Here is a 19,585-nt window from a genome sequence, read left to right as displayed (position 1 = left end):
CACCCCACCCCTGACCAGAACCTGAGGCCCACTGGAGACGGGGTTTGGGCAGAGACCTGGTCAAAGGCTCTATGATCAACCATATTCTATTCAAACGTGCTTTTCAATGGGCACATTATGGTGGGTTTTTGTCTTGGACATCTATCAGCTTTTTCCTCAGTTTTCTGATGTTGCTGCCTGGTTTTGGGTTGACTGTGTTATTTTCCCCTGTGGTGGACATGCAGAGCCTGCTGGTTCTTCCTGACTGTCTTTGCATTCTCCCTGTCCTTTTCAGACATGAAATTTTACCTGACACTTGCCCATCCAAGCAAAGGTGATGTTTCCAAGTTGCAATGCTGTGAGATGTAGCATGTGGGTCACAGGCAGAAGCGATACGTGCGTCTTCAAGGTGTCACCTTGTCCTGTTCCCACTGGCTGAAATGGTGACTAAGCTCTGGGCAGGGTGGAGCCCTCAGGTAGAAGGGGCCTGTGCCCCTCCATCTTCAAGAGGACAGCCACCACAGCCATGTGGTCTATCACAGGAGACAGAAACAGCCCTCTGTCTCACTGAAGCCAATGTTAGTTTTGAGCCTCTTTACATCAGCTGAGCTTTATTCTAACTAATCCAGTACTTGATACCTGGCAGTAGGTAGGTGCTGAAACAGAACCTACTACATGTGCAGTTGGCTTAATGATCAGGCAGTTAGGGCAGAGGTGTTACAGGTAGAAAGCTGGTAACCCTTGCTATGCATGGAAAAGTATTTGGTATGACCCTTGCTTATGATGTATTAGGAGTAGACAACGTGTGACTAAAACTATAACCCTAGAGAAATTGGTTCAGAATTGTTTGGAATGTTGGCAAGGGTTGGTTACTTCTTGCCACTTTCAACAGAGCCCCCCTAGAGAGACTCAGGCTGAGGGAAGGCAGACGGAGGTACAGGTGGAGGAGAGCAGAGATGGACAAGGGGAGTTTCCCTCTGCCTATGGCCTGTGATTTGTGCTGACCAAGTCTCGTAAGCAGGCCTGGCATTGCAGGTGGTCTCAAGGTACCTTGAGCTGGAGAGAGAGAGGAGGAGGGCAAGCATCTAGAGGGCAATAAATAAAAGACAAGGGACCTCGGGCTTTAACCTGTGACTAGATGGGGCCTTTGCATGTGGAACTAAATGGAAGTATGCAGACAAGAAGCTGACCCAGGCTTCCAACTGTCAATGAGGAGGCCCCTGTAAATCTGGACAGTCCCAGCCAGGGCAGCCTATTACCTCCCTCCGCAGGTGGGCAAGAGGATGGGTCATGGACAAGGAAGGCCCCCGGAGGGCCAAGTCAGACCTGATGAGTCCCAGGGCCCATAGAGCTCCTCCTGGAGCTGATTCTGGGTACCGGGTGCTGTCCTGGAGCTCCTCCCTCCCAGGGAGAGGGTCTCCAGCACTCATGTGGAGTTGCCCACAGGAGACTCTGCACACCCTGCACAGAGATGAGGGCTAAAGTCACTTATACGTGTGAAATCATTGCATTTAAAATACCTACCAGGGACTTCCCTGGTGGTGCAGTGGTTAAGAATACACCTGCCAATGCAGGGGACATGGGTTCGAGCCCTTGTCTGGGCCCACATGCCGCGGAGCAACTAAGCCCGTGCACCACAACTACTGAGCCTGTGCGCTAGAGCCCGCGAGCCCCAACTACTCAGCCCATGTGCCAAAACTACTGAAGCCTGCGTGCCTAGAGCCCTTGTTCCACAAGAGAAGCCACCGCAATGAGAAGCCCAAGCACCACAATGAAGCGTAACCCCCGCCGCTTGCCGCAACTAGAGAAAGCCCACGCGCAGCAACGAAGACCCAATGCAGACAAAATAAATAAATAAAATAAATAAATTTATTTTTTAAAAATATATATATTTATATATATAACATATATATTTATATATATGTTTTATATATATATATATTTATTTATATCTACAGGGAATTCCCTGGCAGTCCAGTGGTTAAGACTCCACGATTCCAATGCAGGGGGTGCAGGGTCGATCCCTGGTTGGGGAATAAGATCCCACATGCCACAGTGTGGCCAAAAGATTTTTTCTAATAAATAAATAAATATTAAAAAATAAAATATCTACACAGTCTGCACAACAACCCCACATCAGACTTTTCCTCGGACCCAGCCAGCATAGTTTGGACACTGCTATGTTGCCCATCCTCTTTCTCCACACTGCAACTTGGGTGTCAGGGGGCAGGCAACTTGCCCTTTAGTTATAGGACCTGGTGGAGAGGCTGCACCTTGTCCAGAGGGACTCACCTGAGCTGCATCAGGGATGGGATGGGACTTGGGTTGTACTCTTGGCAAGGGCTGCATACTGCTACAGCAGGCGGCCACGTGGGAAAACTGGGAGAAGCAGCTTCTTATCCCTATTATGTGTTCTCCTCTTCCCCTCCGAGTCAGCAAGTGGAAAATCCTCAGCCAAGGAACGCCGGTCCCTGATCACTGCATAGGGGAACCTGCCGTACAAACTTGAGTGCTCTTTGTTAATTCCCCAGTATTTCATAGTTTTTGTTGCTATTGTGGAAGATATTTCTTTTTTTTTTAATATTTGTTTATTTAGCTGCACCGGGTCTTAGTTGCAGCACTCGGGACCTTTTTTTAGTTGCAGCATGCGGGATCTAGTTCCCTGACCAGGGGTCGAAGCCGGGCCCCCTGCATTGGAAGCATGGAGTCTTAACCACTGGACCGCCAGGGAAGTCCCAAGAGATTTCATTTTTGTTACATTACCTGATTGGTTATTGCTGGTTCGGAGAAATGTTCCTTTTTCTAACTTCTTAAGGATAAATGCTTTTGTCTTCTTTAATAAAGAAAAAGTATTTAAGGCGATATAGTCATATATATTTTTCTATGAAAATATTCAGTGGATATTATATATTTTACACTTTACACTGGGTTCCGTAGGTGTGAGAATGAAGTGTTTTGCTTTTCATTGCTTTATAAATAGTCTGTAATTTTCCAGCTAGTATCATTTTTGATTCAAAGGTTATGTAGATAGCGTTTCGTAAACTCCAATAGTTAAAGAGTTTTGGGAGTCAACTTTTTATTATGTATTTCTATTCTAATTTTGGTAGTTTAAATGCATACTTTAAAATATTTGTATTCTTTATGTCTAACTGTATAATCAATTTTTGTAAATGTTTCATGGACAGTCCCACTTAAGGAATTTGAGTTTTTCCATCTATCTGTCGAATCATTTACTGATTGAGGGATTCAGTTTCTTCCACGTGCATCATCATGTTTTCATCAAGCAAAACCTGTTCCGATTCTAGGTACCTGTGTATCTAAGTCCCTAGTTCTCCCTGCATTTATAATCGCTTGTCTTTTTTTAGGTAGTTGCCACCCTGGTTAGTTGCACGAACCGACTCTGATCGCGGGGCTCCCGGCGGCTCCTGGCACCTCGCGGGGGTCAAGTATGGATCCACCGAGTCGCTCGTCCTCCCGCGGTCTAGAGCGGCCACACTGGGCTGGGCTGGGCTGGGCGGGTCCACGAGCCGGAAGTCGAAGCGGGACTTCCGGGGTCCGCCTAAGGGCCGAGTGGCCTGGGGCCCGCGGCCTTCCTCTGTTCCCGGGGCGACTCCCGGAGTTGGCGATTGGCGCGGTGGCGTTTCGGCGTTGCTGACCGCGCTCCCTCGTGACTCCGGTGCCGCCGCGGTGGGTGCCGGCCCCGGGAGGCCTAGGCTCGGTGCGCGGGGGTCCGTAAAGGGGCGTGGGCGGGTCACAGCCTTCGAGGGCCCCTCCCGAGAGGGCGTGCGAGGGGCGCCCTGCAGAGGGTGCGCGGCGGAGCCGAGCAACCCCTGACCTGGAGCCGGGCTGCGGGACCGCGTGGCGCGGCTGCTACAGTGCGACGGGCAAGTGTGCACGAATAGTGTCCTGACGCGCGGGGTTGGGGCGGAGGAAGGGCCTCAGGAATTGGTGCGAACGTCGGAACTGTACGGAGCCGGGTGAGAAATGAATGGGGTTGTCGCTTGGCACCAGATGTCCTGCCTGGAGGCCCAGTTGGTGGTGGATTCGCCCTCCAGATGGAGAAGGGGCTCTGGGGATGGGGAGGAATTTATTCTCCCCCAAGGGAGTGGGACTGAGGCTGGGTCATGCCCATCCCGTGGATGCCTGCTATGGACAAGTGGCTGCTGGTCTTCACAGTTGTATCTTTGCTTAGCACCAGGTTGAGCCCTTAGCCAGGAGAATCAGCTTCCAAGCTCACTGGTGGAATCCAATTCCCGAGGTTGCTTTTTCCTTGCTGACTGTTCTTAGCTCTTGGAGGCCCCACTCCTTGCACATGACCCGTGCATCTGAGTCAGCAACGGCTCATGTGATTAGATTGGGTCCACCAAGGTAATCCAGGCCCGTAAACTTAATTTCCTCTGCAAAATCTCTTTCGCTGTGTAGTGTAGGTTCTAGGGATAGGATGTGGACATGGGTGAGGAGGAGCAGTCTGCTACCACTGATCAGTCTGTGTCCTCCTGGGCAAGATCCCACAAATACTGAAGTGAGAAAAACAAAATGTAAAATGAGCTTAGTTTTCGGGGCTTCCCTGGTGGCGCAGTGGTTAAGGATCCGCCTGCCAATGCAGGGGACACAGGTTCGAGCCCTGGTATGGGAAGATCCCTCATGCCGCGGAGCAACTAGGCCCGTGCGCCACAACTACTGAGCCTGCACTCTAGAGCCCGCGAGCCACAACTACTGAAGCCCGGGCGCCTAGAGCCCATGCTCTGCAATGAGAGAAGCCACTGCAATGAGAAGCCCACACACCACAACAAAGAGTTGCCCCAGCTCACTGCAACGAGAGAAAGGGCGCATGCAGCAACAAAGATCCAACTCAGCCCTAAATAAATAAATAAACAAATAAAAATCTTAAAATGAGCTTAGTTTGGTACAATTTATAATAAAAAGGCAAAGAAAGAATACACATATTTGTTTGTGTAAGCTTAGAGTAATCAGGAAGGACACGTTGGAAACTGGGAAGGAGTAGTGTGGCTGGCTGGGAGATGTTTCACCTTAAGTCCTCTTTAACCTTTTGAATTTTGAGCCATATGACTGTGCCCCTATTCAGAAACAGGGATGATAACTTGAAGATTTTAAAATAAAATGAACTGAATAAATGTTACAAATGATTGACTCTCCCCTTGGAAGAAAGTGAAGGTTCGCCCCTTGGAAGCATCATCTTCTCTGTCTGCTGCTACATGGATGAGTGCCTTGAGTCAGTGCTTTCCTTGCTTTGAATCTTATGCACCATCCCTCTGAGTGCCCACGCCAGGTGAATCTTCCTAAGATGTTTCATTAGTTCTGTCTCCCAATGTAGAAATGTGGCTGATGTCTCACTTTCATCAGGCAGTCAAGACCTCTTATAGTCTGTCCTCCAGCAACTGTCTCTGAGCTCTGTTCACACCTCTGCCCCATCTCACCCTTGCCTTCTTCTACCTTTCCAGCCAGGCATGGCCTAAACCCTCTCTTCTCTGGGCCTGGTTAAATGCCCGCCTGCCCCAGGCTCCACCCCTTCTCTGCTACCTGTGCCCAGAGCACTTGCCCATCTCACTGATGCATTTGCTATTATCTGTCTCCCCACTGAAACCCATGAGGGTGATGGTCACATTGTCCCTGGAATAGATGCTGGCATATAGTGGGTGTTTTGGAAACACGCTGGCATATAGTGGGTGTTTTGGAAACACTGAAAGCGTGTGTCCCAAGAGGAGAAATTCAGTCCAAGGGTTGGCAGGCAGTGTCTACAATGGGCTTTTGCCTCATCTTCTCTACCCCTGAAGGGCAGACGGGTCACTGGTACCTGCTCATGGTACAATATGAATAAGGGGCTGAGGGATGTTGCCCCACTCCCAGATGGGCTGCTGGGCATGGCATGGTGCATTTGCTCAGAGACAGGGTAGTGGGAGGGGTGGAGGAAATCAGTAACTTGGTCCATGTGGGGAACCCATCATGTGTCTGGGTGGGAATGTCCTGTCCCTTGCTCAGAGAGACCACTTAAACCTGGAGATGAGCCAGGTTTGAGAGTCTTCACGGGATAAATGATGTTGATGCCTCAGGACTGGACAGATTAACCAAGGAAGTTGGTATAGATACAGAAGTGAACCCTGGAGCACCAACGTGAAGAGGGAGATGGGGAGTCTGGGAGGGAGCCACTGGTGCAGTGGGAGGACAGCCCAGGAGGTTGGGGATGGGGACACCCACTCTGGATGCTGCCAGGGGGACACAACTCAGTGCTGACCAATAGGGTGGCACTGTGATGACTTTGTGCATGTCTGCAGCTCAGGCTACCCCTGGCAACCCAACCTTTGGAGTTGCTGTTCCCCCGTGAGTGGGTCCAGTGGTCCACCTTCAGGGCATTGTGTCAGGAACAAGCCCACCACAGCAGGCACAGGCTCCATGGGAGCTGCTTTCCTCTTATCAGGTAAAGCTTGGGCCCTTCCAGGTGGTGCCAACAAGGCACTGTGTGCTCACCTTGCTCTGTGGTCAGCATCTCACCATTTCCCACCTGTGGCCCTGGCTTGTGAGTCTGTGTCCTCGTGGCTGGCTGACCCTTCCCTTGGTTCCAAGATCAGGGAATGTGGCATCAATTACCAGGCCTTCCAGAGGTCTCAGGCTGCAGGGGTGAAGGAAGTGACCCCTACCTGGTGGATGGGTGAACCCCTGGAGTTATCCCCTCTGCACATTCACCTGTGTCCTTGCTGGTCTCCAGGTCCCAGCCATGCCCAGCCTCAGAGTACGCCCTGAAGAGGCAGAAATGGAACCCTCAGTCCCTGGACCATCTCCTTGGACCCCCAGAACACAGGCCTGTGTGAGTGATGCTCCCGCTGTGACCCACCCTGGATCTGCACTTCATGGTCCCTTCTGCTGTGGTGACGCTGAGCCAGAAGCCACCCCCCCTCACCATCAGCAGCCAGGTACTGGGTGTGAGTTCCCCACCGATGCCCTTGTTCTGAGGAGACTTTGTCTACATCACCCTGCACTTACCTCAGGAGGTGTGTGTGTCACCATTAGGGGCAGAGTGCCTTGTGAACTTGAGGGGCCAAGGCTGGAGGTCAAGGGGCCAACAGAGGAAATTGGCCTGGCACCTGGCTGCCCTGGTGCCCTGAGTGGGACACTGCTTTCCTCACCTGACATAGAGGGGTGTGACATGATGGTCACCAGCTGAGCCCTGCCTAACTTACTCACCAGGCTGGTGGTAGTCCGTGCCCTCGGGTCTCTGCCCTAATCCAAGCCTTGGCCCTGTTCTATTCACACTGCCCAGCTGCTCCCATCCCCGTCAGATACCAGAGAGTCCTTCCTGGACACCACTCACTAACTCACCTCTTCTGTGGACCTCTCAGCAGTGATCAGGATGGTTACTCACTGTTAGCTTTCCTTACTGGGATCTGATGGTGGCTGTTTTACAAGAAGACACTCTTAACTATGTGGGACCTTTTGTCATACTCAGGACATCTGGCCAGAGTACCCTGTTCAGACCCTGTGTGGCCAGGGAAGGTTGGGCTAAGGGCAGAGATGGCACAAGGCAGTCCTAGGTGTGTTGGAGGGAGGAGATGGATAGAGGATGAAAAACATGACAGAGCCAAAGAAGTGGCCCTGAGGGACAAAGCCTGCTGCCAGATGGCCAGGGGTATACCAGGCAGAGAATGGTGAGTTAGGCCAGGATTCTTGCTCCAGGAAAAAAAGATTGATGGTAGCTCATGTTTTAAAAACCATTTTGCTGGGCTTCCCTGGTGGCGCAGTGGTTGAGAGTCCACCTGCCGATGCAGGGGACACGGGTTCGTGCCCTGGTCTGGGAGGATCCCACATGCCACAGAGTGGCTGGGCCCATGGGCCCGCTGAGCCTGCGCGTCCGGAGCCTGTGCTCCGCAACGGGAGAGGCCACAACAGTGAGAGGCCCGCGTACCACAAAAAAAAAAAAAAAGAAAAAAACTAACAAACATCCAGGACCAAGTGGCTTCACTGGTGAATTCTAACAACATTTAAAGAAGGATTAACACTAAGTTTTCTCAAACTCTTGCAAACTATAGAAGAGAAAGGAAAGTCAAATAAAGACATCACAGGAAAAGAAAATTATATATTAAGACATTTTATGGCTATATATGCAAAACCCTCAACAAAATGCTAGCAAACTGAATCCAGCAGCACATTAAAATATTATATCCTGTGACCAAGTGAGATGTAACCCAGGAATACAAGAGTGGTTCAACATAAGAACTAATCAGTGTCATTTACTGCATTAATGGAATGAAGGAGAAAAGCTATAATCATCTCAATTGATGCAAAAAAATGTATTTGATAAAACCAAATACATTTTCACGATAAAAACACTGAGGGAACTCAGTACAAGGCAACATCCTCAACATGATAAAGGGCATTCATGAAAAACCCATAGCTAACATCATACACATTTGTGAAAGATTAAAAGCTTTTCCCCAAAGATCAGGAAAATATGCCTGCTTTCACCTGTGCTATTCAGTATTGTACTGGAAGTTGTAACCAGAGCAATCAGGCAAGAAAAACAAATAAAAGGCATTCAGATTGGGAAAGAAGAAATAAAACTACCTCTGTTTGCCTAAGGCATGATCCTATATATAGAAAATACCAAAGAATCCATTAAAAAGCTACTAGAGCTAATAAATGAATTCAGCAAAGTTGCAGGGTACAAGTCAACACACAAAATCAGTTGTGCTTCTGTACACCAACAACGTACAATCTGAAATGGAAATTAAAACAATTCATTTATAATAGCATCAAAAAGAAAAAAATCTACAAATAAATTTAAACAAGTGGGTGAAAGATGTGTTGGCTGAGAACTGCAGATCATCACCAAAAGAAATTAAAGGATACCTGGGACTTGCCTGGTGATGCAGTGGTTAAGAATCTGCCTGCCAATGCAGGGAACACAGGCTCAAGCCCTGGTCCAGGAAGATCCCACATGCCACGGAGCAGCTAAACCCATGTGCCACAACTACTGAGCCTGTGCTCTAGAGCCCACGAGCCACAACTACTGAGCCCACATGCCACAACTACTGAAGCCTGCGTGCCTAGAGCCCATGCTCCGCAACAAGAGAAGTCACTGCCATGAGAAGCCCATACACTGCAACGAAGAGTAGTCCCCGCTCACCACAACTAGAGAAAGCCCATGCACCGCGACTAGAGAAAGCCCGCGCACAGCAACAACAACCCAATGCAGCTGTAAATAAATAAATTTATATATTTAAAAAAAAAAGAAAGAAAGGATACCTAAATAATTGAAAAGACATGCCATGTCCATGTTTCGGTCTTAATAGTGTTATGATGTCAGTGCTATCCAGAGCAACCTACAGATTCAATACAATCCCTGTCAAAATTCCAACAGCCTTTTTACAGAAATGGAAAAGTCAGTCCTCAAATTAATATGGAATTCAAGGGGCCCCAAATAACCAAAACAAGCTTGAAAAAGAACAAAGTCTGAGAACTCATTTTTCCCAGTTTCAAAACTTGCTACAAAGCTTCAGTAATCAAAACAGTTTGGTACTGATGTAGGATAAGCATACAGAACAATGGAACAGAATTGAGAGTCTAGAAGTAAGCCCATACATCTGAGGCCAGTTGATTTTCAACCAGTGTGTCAGGACCATTCAGTGAAGAGAGAGAACTCTGTTAAATAAATGATGCTGGGACAAGTGGATTTCCATGTGCAGAAGAGTGAACTTGGCTCCCTACCTCATGCCATATGCAAAAATTAACTCAGAATCATCCAACTACCAAATTCAGGAACTGAAGTCATAAAACTGTTAGAAGAAAACATTACATTTTCATAACGTTGGGTTTGGCCGTGGCTTCTTAGATACAACACCAAAAGCATGAACAACAAAAGAAAAAGGTAAATTGGACTTCATCAAAATTAAAGACTTCGGGGCATGAAAGGACATTATGAAAAAAGTGAAATGACATCCTACAGAATGTGAGAAGATCTTTGCAAATTGTATATCTGGCAAAGGTCTAGTACCCAGAATATATAAAGAACTCTTACAACTCAACAACAAAAGACAAACAAGCCACTCTTTAAATGAGCAAGGGACTTGAATAAACATTTCTCCAAAGAAAATATACAAATGACCAACTAGCAAACAAAAAGATGCTCAAATTCATCAGTGATTTGAGAAATGAAGTCAAAACCCGAGTAAGGGGCTTCCCTGGTGGCGCAGTGATTGAGAGTCCGCCTGCCGATGCAGGGGACACGGGTTCGTGCCCTGGTCCGGGAAGATCCCACATGCCACGGAGTGGCTAGGCCCATGAGCCATGGACGCTGAGCCTGCATGTCCGGAGTCTGTGCTCCGCAACGGGAGAGGCCACAACAGTGAGAGGCCCGCATACCACAAAAATAAATAAATAAATAACCCGAGTAAGATTACCACTTCACACCCACTAGGATGGCTGTAATAATAACGTAAATAATTAACAAGTGCTTTCAAGGATTTGGAGATAACTGGAACCCTCATACATTGCTGGTGGGAATGTAAAATGGTGCAGCCACTCTGGAATGCAATTTGGCAGTTCCTTGAAAGTTGAAACATAGCATTACCATATGACCCAGCAATTCCACTGCTAGATATATGCGCCAAGAATTCAAGGCAGATACCCAAACAAGTACATGTATATCGTGTTCATAGCACTATTCACAATAGCCAAGAGGTGTAAACAGCCCAGACATCCATCATTGGATGAATGTATAAGCCAAATGTGCTTTATCTACACCATGGAATATTATTCAGTCAAAAAAGGGAGTGAAGCTCCCTTATTTACACACCTGCTGCAGTGTGCCTCAAAAGTCACATAATCATATGATTTCATTCATATAAGATGTCAGGAGTAGGTAAATCCGTGGAGACAAAATGCAGGTTTGTGGTTACCAGGAGCTGGGGGCCAGGAAATATGGAGATAAACTAGTGCATAGGGGCTTTGGGGTGATGGAAATGTCTTGGGACAAGATGAAGATGTTGATCACACAACATTGTAAGTGCACTAAATGCCACTGAATTGCTCATTTCAAACAGTTAATTTTTTGTCTGTCAATTTCACCTCAACAAACTATTAAGTAAAATGAAAACAGAGCCCCTGTGGGAGATGGGAGACTAACGGAGACCCCGCCCGAGTCTGCGGTGCTGCTGGGGTCTGTGTGGCAGACGGCAGGGTGAGCACTGGAGAGCCACAGCTCTGCCCCTCAACAGCCACAGCCACACGTGTCGCTCACAAGCGTGGCTTTGACAGGGGTACTTTTTCACAAACATGGAAGAAACTAATCATAAAGGTCTTTAGTGTTGTCTCTCAGGAAGTCTAACAGGTTTGCTGTGTGCTGGAAGGGCTCAGAGTCTTCACCCTTTTCTCCATTTGGTGTCACACTTGTGGGGGCAACACAGTGCAAACAAGTGTATTTGTTTTCAAATCTTTTCCTTCACCATTAAACCCAATTTTTTTAAAGATTTTTCTTAAGGAAAGCCATATTTCTATGACTTTATATTTCCTTTCAAAAGAGGAACTTTCATTATTTTTCCAATAGTTCTTATGTTGCAGAGGAGAATTGTATCCAGTTTAGCAAATCAAAAATGCCCTCTCATCATCCTCACCTCACTCGCTCTTGTTTCCTGTCTCAGTAAACTTCTTCCAGGTTGACAGTAGCTCTGGCTCAAAAACCAGTTCCTATTGCCACCACTTCCTGAGCCACAGTAATGACCTTACCTCAGTCAGGGTTCAGCAAGCCATGGCCTACAGGCCAGATCCAGCTAGCCAGTTGTTTGGGGCCTGCAAGCAAAGAACGGTTGAAGGTTTTTTAAGGATTATAACAAAGCAGACCATATGACAGAGACCGTGTAGCCACAAAGTCCAAGATGGTCCCTCTCTGACCCTTTATGGAAAAGCTCCATCCCTTCCCCACACGCAACCAGGAGAGGGTGGAACCCCGCGGATCAGTCATGGGGTGCAGCGGGGGACATAGTGAACCCTGTGTCATCCCATCCAGACCCTTGTTTCCTCCAGTGACCTCCCTGTCTGTCCTGCAGCCGTCACTGTGCCTCCCCCCACCACCGTCAGTCAGTCCAGCAGCCTGTGGACATTACCACAGGTGCCCAGGGGCTGAGGCTCTGGGAGAAGATGGTAGCCCGCGTGCAGCGAGTGATGACAGGCCTGCATGAGGGTCAGCAGGAAGGCGAAGCATGGTGCCTGCATCTGTGTGCTGGCCGCATGGCCAAGCTCCAAGGAGGGGGTCCTGGCAGAGACTCTATGCAGGGGCTTCTAGCTGGGCCGTGGGTCAGGTGACCAGAATGTGAATTGTCACCACCAGGCACATGGGCATGGTAGGCAAACAGGCTGAGCGTATGGCCAAGCTGGGTCTGCACTGAGACCCAAGCATAACAGAAGCCTCCAGTTGGGGTGGGGGAGACAGACTGCTATTGTGGTGGTAGATTGAAGTTCCAGGTGGGGAGAGGCAGTTGTCTTGAACTGAGGGGTAGGTCAGAGGGCAGTAGGCCCAAGGAGGCTGGGGGTAGGGAGGGGTGTCCTTCACCCACCCACTCAGCACCACTGGGTGGCCCCAGCCCTGGGACGCGGAGCCCTGTTGGGGGCAGTGGTCAGAGAAGTCCTCTCCCGTGAGGTGATTGAGCCAAGACCGGCAGAAGGGAAGGGAAGGAGGGAGCGTGAGGACCATCGGGGAGGGCAGACCCCAAGGGGAGCGGGTCCCTCCTGCTCAGGAGAAGCGGGAGCAGAGGGGGGAGGTTGTCAAAGTGCTCTTGTCACCAGACTGCTGTGGGCGGGAGGGGAAGGTGGGAGGCCAGGTTAGCTGCTCCCCATCCAGGCAGGAGCAAAGGGTGGTTTGGCCTGGATGTCTCAGGTATAACGAGAGAGAGAGATACAGTAGAGCAGAGTTTCCTTGTCCTTCAGGTGTGAAAAAGGGGGTGCCTCCCGGTGTGACAAGCAGCCTTGTGCACGTCTCTGTCACGGAAGGATGGATGCAGCAGCTGAGCCCTGGTACCAGCTAACAAAGTGCAGTCACAGTGCAGGTACCGAGAGGTACAGGTTGCTTTGGCAAATGGGGCACGGTCGCTGAAGGCTTCTCTGTCAAGTGGGATGGAGTCTGACATTCCAGAGTCATCACCATGCAGTCGGAGCCAGTTCTGCTTCCTTGAAGGGAACGGGCCCTGCACCTTCTGGCCTGGGCCCAGGCCCATACCTGTGAAGCCAGTGGTGGGCGCCCAGAGAATGAGAGCTGGGCCAAGCAGCCGACTCCAGGCTTGTGCATCTGGAACAGGAGGCAGGTAGAATGTCTAGCAATGCAACGTGCAGGGAGCTGTGTTTTCCTTGAACAGGTGGGAGGGTGAGTGCCTGGGTTTGTGACACGCTCCGAGGTAAAGCCAGCAGGACCTGCTGATGACCTGCTGTGGGTCAGGGGAAGGACAGCCAAGGGACTGCCTCAACTCAGGCCAGGATTTTGGGTGGCCTTAGTCGGGAGACTGCAGGTGCTTTCCTGAGATGTGGAGTCTGGGGGTCAGGTTAGGGTTGGTTTTCAGTTGCCGTGCAGCCTGGTCCCCTCAGCTCTGCCAGCCCCTCACAGTCCCCTCAAGAGACCTGGGACCACCACCCACCTTGGGTCCCATGCTCCCAGACTTGTCTGTGTTTCCCTGTTTCCTTCCATGTGACTTCCTGTTTGTCATTTCAGATTGGGACCCCAGGACTGAGGGCAAGGAGTTTCTTCAGAAGGAAGAAGCTTCTGAGGATTTGGAATCACAGGCAGAAACATCAGAAAACCATGCCAGTGATGTTTCCCAGACTCCTGAGCTTGGAGAACTCTGTGACGGTGCATTAGAAAGAGACTGGGAGGTCCCTGAAGATGAGAGACAGGCGCAGTCCCCCTGCTGGGAGGGGGACTTCACACCAGTGCAAGTGCTTCTCAGGAGCTCCTCAGGAGAGAAAGAGGTGGACTGTGACAAGGTCAAGAGAGGCTTCAGTCTGAGCCCAAGCCCAGTGGCATGTCAGGGAGCCCCTGCAGAAGAGAGGCCACATCCGCACGACACGCATGGCCAGAGCTTCCCACGCAGCATGGACCTAATCAGCTGTGAGGGGCTTCACGCAGCTGAAAGCCCGTTCATATGCAACGAGTGTGGGAACACCTTCCAAGGAGGCCCCGATCTTATTCAGCATCAGACAGCGCACACTGGACAGAAGTCCTTCATATGTAATGAATGTGGAAGGCCCTTTAGCACACATTCAGACCTCCTCAGGCACCGGCTTACCCACCGCGGAGAGAAGCCACACGTGTGTACTGAGTGTGGAAAGGCCTTCGGCCAGAGCTCCAGCCTTAAAAAGCACCAGAAGTCCCATGTGAGTGAGAAGCCCTACGAATGCAGTGAGTGCGGGAAGGCCTTCAGGAGGACCTCCAACCTCATCCAGCATCAAAGAATCCACTCCGGGGAGAAGCCATACGTGTGCAACGCCTGCGGGAAGGCCTTCAGGCGGAGCTCCAACCTTATCAAACACCAGAGGGTCCACACAGGGGAGAAGCCCTTCGAGTGTGACGTGTGCGGGAAGGCCTTCAGCCAGAGCTCACACCTGAGGAAGCACCAGAGGGTCCACACCGGGGAGAGGCCTTACGCGTGTAGCGAGTGCGGCAAACCCTTCAGCCGCGTGTCCAACCTCATTAAGCATCACAGGGTCCACACGGGGGAGAAGCCCTACAAGTGCAGTGACTGTGGGAAGGCCTTCAGCCAGAGCTCGAGCCTCATCCAGCACCGGAGAATCCACACTGGAGAGAAGCCTCACGTGTGCGGTGTGTGTGGGAAGGCCTTCAGCTACAGCTCAGTGCTCAGAAAGCACCAGATCATCCACACGGGAGAGAAGCCGTATGAATGCAGCATCTGTGGGAAGGCCTTCAGCCACAGCTCTGCGCTCATCCAGCACCAGGGTGTGCACACGGGCGACAAGCCCTATGAGTGTCGCGAGTGCGGGAAGACCTTCGGTCGCAGCTCCAACCTCATCCTGCACCAGCGAGTTCACACTGGAGAGAAGCCCTATGAATGTACTGAGTGTGGGAAAACCTTCAGCCAGAGCTCAACTCTCATTCAGCATCAGAGGATCCATAATGGGTTGAAACCCCATGAGTGTAACCAGTGCGGCAAAGCCTTCAACCGGAGCTCAAACCTCATCCACCACCAGAAAGTCCACACTGGAGAGAAGCCCTACGCGTGCATCGAGTGTGGGAAGGGCTTCAGCCAGAGCTCGCACCTCATTCAGCATCAGATCATCCACACCGGCGAGAGGCCCTATCAGTGCAGTGAGTGTGGGAAGTCCTTCAGCCAGCGCTCGGTCCTCATCCAGCACCAGAGGATTCACACTGGGGTGAAGCCCTATGACTGCACAGCTTGTGGGAAAGCCTTCAGCCAGCGGTCAAAGTTGGTCAAGCACCAGCTGGTTCACACCAGGGAGTGAAGAGAAACCGCATGAGGCTCCACCCCAACTCCCCTGGCAACGTCCCAGCCTCTCCCATCCCGAGACTTGAGTTGGGCTCTCTCATTCCCTCCACTCCACAGCCACTGCCCACAGCGGCCATTGTCCACGAACCAGAGACCCTCCTGTGAGACAGGCTCCCCACCGTGTGAGACAGGCTCCTCCCCCAACTCCCCTGCCGTTGCTCCTGCTGCGTGTGACCTCATTTCTTTTCGGTTTGTTTTTCCAGTTTGTTATCAGACTGCCGTATTTGTTAGAAGGGAAAAGATTATAGAGGCTGCATACTTAGGAAGAGAGTTTATTACTGTAACGGAACATAACCAAGGGAGTAGACTGACATTCAGTTTGAGATATGACCACAGCACTTCTTTTGTTTGGTCACTAGTCATAAGAACTGAGTTCGCTGTCAATGGCTGCAGTTGGCATTCTGTTTACATAAAGTCAGGTCAAGGGTGTTTCAGGTCTGGTTGCTGTCACCCTCTCCCAGAGGTGGCGCATACTCATCACCACCCGCTCCGCACCCCTCTCCCTCCCATCCCGTAATGGGATTCCCCCACTGCCCCCTTTCCTTGGTGCCTGCCTGCAGTCTGAGGTCGTGTGTTCTCACTCTGCTGTGCCTCAGGCCCCCGTGGCCACTCAGGGCTGCAGCACAATTAAACGTGAGGCTCTTTCCCAAGCTCCAGTCCTGGCCTCACCCACAGAGGTCCATTCTCTCCATGCCCCTCCTGTTCACCCCACAGGCTCCCAGGCTGTTTTTTCCCAGATCCATCATCAGACATTTATGGGGCACTTAGGTGCCCCTAGGAGGTGGGCACTTGTCCCATAATCCCCAAGCCGGGGGAACTTGGCCCAGAAGCAACACCTCTACCACCAGGGAGGCCTTGACCTGGGGGTGTTATGGGATGGATAGGTTGGGGTGGGGGGCACCTCCTGCATTGCTCCAGGAGAAAGGGTAGCAATGGGCAGGTATCGTCAGGTTTGTACTTATGGTGGGAAGGTAAGGTCTTGGCTCCTGTGTTTTCAAGGAAGTAGAGGCAAGGCCAGCAGTGGCAGATGTGGAGGGAGAGGTGGTGGGAGTTTGGAGAGAACAGAGTGTGGAAGGGTTGACTTGGATGCACAGGTGTGTCCCGTGGGCTTGGGCAGCATGGGCTGCCCACCTTCACCCCAGAGACCCTGCAAAGCAGCTGGCACTGCTGCCCTGCAGAGGCATCTGTCACACCCTCCTCTCCACCTCAGCCCCTCCCCCAAGGCAACACCCCAGTGGGATGCAGCTTGGACGGCAGTCCTGCCCTGCCACCCTCCAGCTCCCCGCCCCGGTCTCTGCCTGAGGAGACCTCGCACTCTCTCACTGTAGGGCAGCTCCTCATCCAGCCTGGATTTGATGACTCCCATTTTCAGTAAGTACGTGCTGTGCACTTGCTCTGTGCCATTCACAGTGGGGATACAGCAGGAAACAAGAAAGACAAAAATGCCTGCCGTCGAGGAGTTTGCATTCCATCGGGGGAGAGAAAACTGTCTAACAGTTATGATTGCTGTGATGAAAAGTAAAGCAGGAAATGGGGTCTGGGTGTTTTGAGGGTCTCAGTCTTAAATGGGGGCAGAGAAGGCCTCAGTGAGACGTCGTGTGAGCTATGACCTGCAGCAAGGGAGAGAATGACCCAGACAGGTGGGTTAGGGTTAGGGTTGGCAGCAGCAGGGGGCCTGTGGGCCAGGGGCACAGTGACGAAGAGAGAGCAGACAGGTGAGACCGTGGGCGGGCCCCACAGGCCTGCAGCTTCTACGCTGGGTGGAATGGCAAGATGTAGACGGCTTGGACCTGACGTGCATCTCAGGAGGATTGTCTGCTGTGTAGAGAAGAGGTTGGCAGGGCAAGTGTGTGCCCCTCTCTCTGTCACTGCCTTCTCAGCTCCTTTTCCCCTTCCCCGGCCTCCAAACCGCTAGTGAATCCCGAGGCCGAGGCCCAGGCGAGCAACAGCTGCCACCTCTGGGAGACAAAAGGTCCACAGGAAGGGGCTCCTCTGCTCCCTCAGCCCTGCAGGCGGCTGGGGAGAATTCACCTGATTTTGTGCCGTCTGCAGCCTGAGAAATTTTAATTTCAGGATGTCATGTTTTGAAAGAGGAATGGTCTTGAAAAGCAAATGTCCGTCAACCACAGCCTGTGTCTTCCCTTTTGACTTTCATGGTGTCCTTGGAAGTGTATTCCTTGGGGAATAAGGGCTGAGTCTGTGAGATCCATAGATAAAGTCACTGACCTCGGGCCTGGGTGCCTCGTTCCCGGGTGGCCAGAGCCTGGCCGCAGCCTCAGGGAGTGGCTCCAAAGGGGTACACATCTGTGCCCCTGGGAGAGTAACAGCCATGATTTCAAATAGAGCTTCCCCAATTTGACTTTTTAAATTTAAAATCAACATCATTCTAGAAAATGCAAATGTTGAAAAGGGGGGAGAAAAGGGAACACTCTTGCACTCCAATAAAAAAATTATTTTTTTAAAAAAGAAAAGAAAAGGGGGAAAGATATCATACATAATTCCACCACTTAACTCATTCTCTAGGGACAGCAGTGCAGGGCTGAGACTTGGTCCGAGCAAGAAGCAGAGACGGGGAGCACAGCCACTGTCCAGAGAGCTACCTTGACTCCAAGCGGGGAGGTGAGCAGTAAGTTTCAGGTGGACAACATTCACAATTATTAAAGGTTATACTCCATTTATAGTTATCATAAAATATTTGCTGTATTCCTTGTGTTGTACCGTAGATCCTTGGGGCTCATTTTATACCGAATGGTTTGCACCTCTTACTTCCCTACCCCTATACTACTCCTCCCCCCTTCCCTCTCCCCACGGGTAACCACTAGTTTGTTCTTGACATCTGTGAGTCTGCTTCTGTTTTGTTATGTTCAGTGGTTGGTTGTATATTTGTAGATTCCACACATAAGTGATATCATACAGTCTTTGTCTGTGTCTGACTTATTTCACTTAGCACGACACCCTCCAAGTCCACCCGTGTTGTTGCAAATGGCAAATTTTCATTCTTGTGTATGGCTGAGCCGTATCCCATTGTATATACAGGCCCATTTTTCTGGGGTCTGAGTGTTGACAGTGTTTAAGCCTCACCCCTCCTCCCCCGACCCCTGTGCCACACTGATGGGGAAGCCCGGGCGCCCCTCCCTCAGGGCCAGCAGAAGGTTCAGACCACCCAGGCGCCTGCTGGAACGTGGGGGAGGGGCTCCCCCAGCCCCACCACAACGACAGTAAGCACCCAGGCCAGTCTCCTTTGCCCGTGCTCTCAAACCACTTTGGACCTTCTTGGGAGCCCTGCCCTGCTGACCTCAGTTAGGTAAGTGGTGAGCCTTTTCCTGCACTTGGGGTGTGTGTGGCATCATCAGTCTTCACACCAAACCAAATCTTCAGTGGGGGGTGCCCAGCCACCTCTCCAGGTGACCATGAAAGTTGGGACTGGCATTGTGAGCAGGAAGCCCATGCGGTGACATCACCCGGGAGTCTCTGCCCTTGCTCCGTTACTAACCGGCCCGCTGGCTGCAGGCCGGCATCACTCAGCCGTGCTGCACGTGTTTCATTGTTGAATCCAGCGGAGCCTCGTAGAGTTAGCGGACCGAAATCAGCAGTTTTCCTCATACTTAATTGGTGTTTAGGGACAAGAGTATGGAATGGGGACCCTCCTTAAAGTGACCTTGGGTTGTGTGTCGGATCCCAGACCTACCTCTATTTGAGAACAAAGCTGCAACTGACTAGGCTCAGGGGAGAGACTATGCCCCATGCAAGATACAAATCCATTGGGTGGTGACTCGTGGAAAAGCATAGGTGAGGCTGAGGTCCACACTCCAGGGCAGAAGCTTGCCAGGACACTTAAATGCTGCCACTGCTGCTGCTTCAGCCAGCATCTGCGTCACAGTGAAAACCCTCATGCTCAGGGTTCTAGAGAAAACACTCCCGGCACAGCCAAGGGATTAATTCAAATCCAAATTAAGCCTAGGGTCCTTCACCCATATCAAGCAGCCATTGCCATGGGGAAGCACCTGACCTGATGATACTGACTGAAGCCTCCCTGGAGGAAGAAATTTACCAATGTGAGTGCAATAGAGAGGACCCCCTTGACGTAT

At 50.9% G+C, this 19,585-nt stretch overlaps 1 protein-coding gene across 5 annotated transcripts; it reads left to right on the top strand.

Moving 5' to 3' along the window:
• Positions 1-3,538: 3,538 nt before the first annotated feature.
• On the top strand, positions 3,539-18,410 carry ZNF16 (zinc finger protein 16). 5 transcript variants are annotated; one of them, XR_003002708.1, is made up of 4 exons: positions 3,539-3,666; positions 6,704-6,908; positions 13,688-15,686; positions 18,021-18,410. XR_003002708.1 is itself a non-coding variant. In XM_024741088.1 (3 exons), the coding sequence occupies exons 2-3, from the start codon at positions 6,713-6,715 to the stop codon at positions 15,451-15,453; spliced, it is 1,962 nt and encodes a 653-aa protein (XP_024596856.1). In that variant the 5' UTR covers positions 3,539-3,666; positions 6,704-6,712; the 3' UTR covers positions 15,454-18,410. The 5 variants fall into 5 exon arrangements, 4 of the variants coding, with proteins under 4 accessions (XP_024596856.1, XP_024596857.1, XP_024596859.1 ...); XM_024741088.1 differs by having other exon boundaries at positions 13,688-18,410; XM_024741089.1 differs by having other exon boundaries at positions 3,573-3,697; positions 13,688-18,410.
• Positions 18,411-19,585: the final 1,175 nt, after the last annotated feature.

This window comes from Neophocaena asiaeorientalis, unplaced genomic scaffold (genome assembly GCF_003031525.2).
Source record: "Neophocaena asiaeorientalis asiaeorientalis breed wild unplaced genomic scaffold, Neophocaena_asiaeorientalis_V1.1 scaffold177, whole genome shotgun sequence".
NCBI lineage: Eukaryota > Metazoa > Chordata > Mammalia > Artiodactyla > Phocoenidae > Neophocaena > Neophocaena asiaeorientalis.
The sequence above is the reverse complement of the archived record's forward strand: the minus strand, read 5'-3'. Positions and strand labels throughout refer to the sequence as shown.

Bases quoted from the DNA above. Each gene is read 5' to 3' on its own strand.
- ZNF16 (XM_024741088.1), top strand. From the start codon at position 6,713: ATGCCCAGCCTCAGAGTACGCCCTGAAGAGGCAGAAATGGAACCCTCA. The intron at 6,909-13,687 runs GTACTGGGTGTG...TTGTCATTTCAG, and splicing joins CCCTCACCATCAGCAGCCAG to ATTGGGACCCCAGGACTGAG.